A 5207-nucleotide genomic window follows, 5' to 3' on the forward strand; every position below is an offset into this window, starting at 1 on the left:
TTTTTTAGAGTTTAAATCTTATGAGAAACAAAGAAAACAAAATCAAGATGTCATTTTTTGTTGTCCTACTCTTCACAGATGTGAAGCTATTGAACATACATGTTAAAGAATTCAATTTATTCATGATTATTATTATAAGAACCCATGAATTGTTGACTAAAACACTATCATAAAAAGAACCGAAAATTGCAAAATAACAAATTACGTCATCTAGCGACTTCTTGCATAGCCAATAGCTTTTTTTTTTTTTTTTTTTTTTTTTTTTACTGAGGAGTCGGCATTGAATTAATGCAAAGACCGAAGAAAAAAAACATTTAGAGACGGTCCCCAGGCTTCTATAGAGATAAATTTTCGTCAGACTGCTCACAGTTTGCGGGAACCACGAAACCAAAAAAAAAAAAAAATACAGCTGAATAGGTGCAGATTCTGGGAGAACTATAAAGCTTTGCATGCTGGTTATTGTGTGTAGCTTCTCTGTAGGAGTCCACAACTGAATACAAATGGCCGAAAAATGAGCATAACAGATGCATACATGAGCTAACGAGCACGGTTATTAATTGATTTTCAAATCATTTTATCCAAACGCCCCCTAAACGAATGGTTCTCCCCCCCAAATCAACATTTTACAAGTGTCTTAAATGTTTACCTTTGATTGTTCTGTTTTAATCGTTATCAAGGCATGCACAGAAATCTTAATTTATACATTGATATTATACATTAGCTGCGTGTGCATCACGGAGATGCCTGGAGTTGAATAAAATCTGTCCACTTATTTGTGAAATGCCATTGAATACGAGCTGTGTTATGTTTCCAAGTGCTGCATCTTTAATGTTTTTTTGTTGTTGTTATAAAGTGGTAATTAATCCGCCATCAGTTGATGTAAGGTATCGATCCATCGCCGGCATCTGACTTTCGGTAAATGGGAGGTCTGGCAGCCTGCTTAGCTCTCACTGAGTATAAGAGAGGAATGAGACAGCACAAACAGGCTGGACTCTGTGGAAGCTATTCCATACTGCTACCTGCTCCCAGACTCGGCCTGTCTTCTGTAGCGTTGCAGGGACTATGGCAGAGACGGGAGGGTCTCAGCTGATCCAGAATCTGACCTTAAGTGCGAGTGGTGCCATTAAGGTACTTTCTCTTTCACCTTCTTTCCAGCATGCCGCCTGGATCAGACACAACATCCGCAAGAAGGAGTGTTGCTTCTTTAAAAAAGGTGCCAGGTATGACTTGCTCCTGTGTTTAAAAGGTTCCACGAAATGACCTTGTCATTGACCCTCCGTGACCTCTTGTTGCTGCCACAGAGAGGATGTGTGCATGTGTGGCTACAGGAAGAGCCAGCATGCGGCCGAGGCCATCAAAGAGGAGGACTTCGACGGCGAGGTGTGGGACGCACACAGACATGTTCGTGAAGTACCCACAGACGCTTTCGGGGACATCAGCTTTGGTGGTTTGAGGCAGATGACGACCAAGGTAAAACATTACCTTTACTGGTAACACTTTAAGGTAACATTAATAAAGTACACTAAATTACAGTAGTTCATGAGGAGTGAAACTACCTAATCCGGTCTCACTTTACAATAAGGTATAGAAAAATACAGTAGTTACTAATAAAGTAGGAACTGATGAAGAACTAATGACTAAGGCACATCAATTTAGAGTACTTACAGAGGAACAAAGGAGTAGTTACTGAGGAACTAAGGCACATACATTTAGAGTAGTTATTGAGGAACGAATGAATAGGTACTGATGAACTAAGGCACACATTTAGAGTGCTTACTGAGGAACTAAGGCACATACATTTATTGTTGTTACTGAGGAACTAAAGCACATACATTTAGAGTAGTTACAGAGGAAATGAGGCACATACATTTATAGTTGTGACTGAGGAACTAAGGCACATACATTTAGAGTAGTTACTGAGGAACTAAGGCACACATTTAGAGTAGTTACTGAGGAACAAATTAGCAGTTACTGAGCAACTAAGGCACATGCATTAAGAGTAGTTACCGAGGAACTAAGGCACATACATTTATAGTTGTTACTGAGGAACTAGGACACATACATTTAGAGTAGTTACTGAAGAAAAAAGGCACATACATTTATAGTTGTGACTGAGGAGCTAAGGCACACACATTTAGAGTAGTTATTGAGGAACGAATGAATAGTTACCGATGAACTAAGGCACACATTTAGAGTGCTTACTGAGGAACGAATGAGTAGTTACTGAGGAACAAAGGCACACACATTAAAAGTAGCTACTGAGGAACTAAGGCACATACATTTATAGTTGTTACTGAGGTACTAAGGCACACATTTAGAGTAGTTACTGAGGAACGAATGAGTAGTTACTGAGCAACTAAAGCACATACATTAAGAGTAGTTACCGAGGAACTAGGGCACATACATGTATTGTTGTTACTGAGGAACTAAGGCACATACATTTAGAGTAGTTACAGAGGAACTAAGGCACATGCATTAAGAGTAGTTACCGAGGAACTAAGGCACATACATTTATAGTTGTTACTGAGGAACTAGGACACATACATTTAGAGTAGTTACTGAAGAAAAAAGGCACATACATTTATAGTTGTGACTGAGGAGCTAAGGCACACACATTTAGAGTAGTTATTGAGGAACGAATGAATAGTTACCGATGAACTAAGGCACACATTTAGAGTGCTTACTGAGGAACGAATGAGTAGTTACTGAGGAACAAAGGCACACACATTAAGAGTAGTTACTGAGGAACTAAGGCACACATTTAGAGTAGTTACTGAGGAACAAATTAGCAGTTACTGAGCAACTAAGGCACATGCATTAAGAGTAGTTACCGAGGAACTAAGGCACATACATTTAGAGTAGTTACAGAGGAAATGAGGCACATACATTTATAGTTGTGACCGAGGAACTAAGGCACATACATTTAGAGTAGTTACTGAGGAAATAACACACATAAATTTATAGTTGTGACTGAGGAACTAAGGCACATACATTTAGAGTAGTTACTGAGGAAATAACACACATAAATTTATAGTTGTGACTGAGGAATGAGGCACATACATTTAGAGTAGCTACCGAGGAACGAATGAGTAGTTACTGAGGAACTAAGGCACATACATTTAGAGTAGTTACTGAAGAACAAACGAAGAACTAATGACTAAGGCACACGTTTAGAATAGTTACCGAGGCATTGAAGCACATACATTTAGAGTAGTTACTGAGAAGCCAAAGAGTAGTTACTAAGGAACTAAGGTGCACACATTTACAATAGTTACTGAGGAACAAATGAAGAAATAATGAGTAGGGCACATACATTTTGAATAGTTACTGAGGCACTAATGCATATTTAGAGTAGTTACTGTGGAATTATTGAAGAACTGTTGAGAACTTGACTTGGGCACATCAATTTAGAGCAGTCACAGAGGTACTAATGAGTAGAGAGTAGTTACTGAGGAACTAAGGCACATAAATTCATAGTAGTTACTGAGGAATGAATGAAGTACTAATGAGTAGTTTTCAGGGTTAGGTAGGTTTCCTCCTTGTGAACTACTGTCATTTGTGTACCTTAATGTAAAGTATTACCCCTCAACTTGACACATTAGTTCCTCGTTACTTCTTCATTAGTTACTACTCTAAATTTATGTACCAAAAATGCTCACAGGCCTTATATTGGACACATTCTACGGTATAGCTTCCCTTCATTCTCAGTATGCCCGAGTGTCCGCAGAGACCAGTCCCGAGGTCCTCTACCAGTTACTGACTGAACAGTGGAAGCTGTCTCCCCCCGACCTACTGACCGCTCCATGAGCTGCCTGCCCGTGTCTCTGTCTCTGCTCGCCACGTTCCAATCAGCCGTGGCCATTCCGGGCGCACCATCCGAAGTGTACACCTTCGGGACGCAGTACTGGTTCCTGGGATGCTCCTACTTCCTGGGACTGCTCATCCCAGCTCACGTTTTTATACCCGTCTTCTACCGACTGCGGCTGTCCAGCGCCTATGAAGTAAGGCAAAAAAAAGCAACTTATGGCTAGTTAGAACTGAATGAAGTAAAAGGTACATAATATAAATTGTACTTAGTTAAATATTGTGGAACTGGGAACTGATTATGGGATGCACTCAATTGTAATCTGATACATGTTCAAATGAAATAAAGCCATTACCATTACCATTACAATTGAACGCATCCCATAATCAGTTCCCAGTTCCACATGTCCAAAAGGAGTAGGAAGAAGCAAAGCTTATTAAATCCTACCCCTCCATCTGGTACTTTTACAATCAGTAACTGTTACATTTGTTCCGCTTTCCTAATATAGGTTAAGATTTTTATTTTTTGTCACGTACCGAAGTACGAGGTGATTGTACTCGAGTACCCTGTGTATTGCGATTTAATCAGTTTTCGACTTGGCCGTGATCAATTAATTTCTGCAAGGTAGGATTCCTCATAAATAAATGGAATATTTTCATAATCGGAGCATAGGAAGCCAGTTTACCTCGTAGTACAACAACTCGGCAGAATGTGTCGAAGGTGTGCACAAGGCCTTCAGAATCAGGAGTGCTGGCACATGTCATTTAAATACTAATAACAACGGGACTGCTCGTTAAACCAATCAGATTTCAGATTCGCCTCATAGGGCCAGAGAGCAGGCGATAGCATTTTCCGGGTCCTCTGATTGGTTGATGTCTGACACGGACTATGCAGTATATTATTCATTCATTCATTCTTTTTCTACCGCTTATCCTTATGTGAGTGTGAATGGTTGTTTGTCTATATGTGCCCTGTGATTGGCTGGCCACCGGTCCAGGGTGTACCCCGCCTCTTGCCCGAAGACAGCTGGGATAGGCTCCAGCACCCTGCGACCCTCGTGAGGAAAAGCAATAGAAAATGAATGAATGAATGAAAATCCTCATGAGGGTCGTGGGGGATGCTGGAGCATCCTATCCCAGCTGTCTTCGGGCGAGAGGCGGGGTCGCCAACCAATCACAGGGCACATATAGACAAACAACCATTCACACTCACATAAGGATAAGCGGTAGAAAATGAATGAATGAATGAATAATATACTGCATAGTCCGTGTCAGACATCAACCAATCAGAGGACCCGGAAAATGCTATCGCCTGCTCTCTGGCCCTATGAGGCTACCGCTTTTTCCTCACGAGGGTCGCGGGGGGTGCTGGAGCCTATCCCAGCTGTCTTCGGGCGAGAGGC

General features: G+C 41.0%; 1 protein-coding gene across 2 annotated transcripts; it reads left to right on the forward strand.

Annotated features, from left to right (window-relative positions):
• Positions 1-998: 998 nt before the first annotated feature.
• LOC131129690 (transient receptor potential cation channel subfamily M member 2-like) lies at positions 999-4680 on the forward strand. 2 transcript variants are annotated; one of them, XM_058073471.1, is made up of 3 exons: positions 999-1220; positions 1302-1470; positions 3692-4680. In XM_058073471.1, exons 1-3 carry the CDS (start codon positions 1063-1065, stop codon positions 3758-3760), a joined length of 396 nt encoding a protein of 131 aa, XP_057929454.1. In that variant the 5' UTR covers positions 999-1062; the 3' UTR covers positions 3761-4680. The 2 variants fall into 2 exon arrangements, with proteins under 2 accessions (XP_057929454.1, XP_057929453.1); XM_058073470.1 differs by having other exon boundaries at positions 1048-1220; positions 3709-4680.
• The last annotated feature ends 527 nt before the right edge of the window (positions 4681-5207 follow it).

The sequence above is a fragment of the Doryrhamphus excisus genome, chromosome 5 (genome assembly GCF_030265055.1).
Source record: "Doryrhamphus excisus isolate RoL2022-K1 chromosome 5, RoL_Dexc_1.0, whole genome shotgun sequence".
Taxonomy (NCBI): Eukaryota; Metazoa; Chordata; class Actinopteri; order Syngnathiformes; family Syngnathidae; genus Doryrhamphus; species Doryrhamphus excisus.

What these genes read in the sequence shown, in the direction of transcription:
- LOC131129690 (XM_058073470.1), top strand. Translation starts at nt 1,063, where the DNA reads ATGGCAGAGACGGGAGGGTCTCAGCTGATCCAGAATCTGACCTTAAGT. An exon ending in TTCTTTAAAAAAGGTGCCAG is followed by an intron (nt 1,221 to 1,301) that starts GTATGACTTGCT and finishes TTGCTGCCACAG; the next exon opens with AGAGGATGTGTGCATGTGTG. An exon ending in TGAGGCAGATGACGACCAAG is followed by an intron (nt 1,471 to 3,708) that starts GTAAAACATTAC and finishes CTTCATTCTCAG; the next exon opens with TATGCCCGAGTGTCCGCAGA.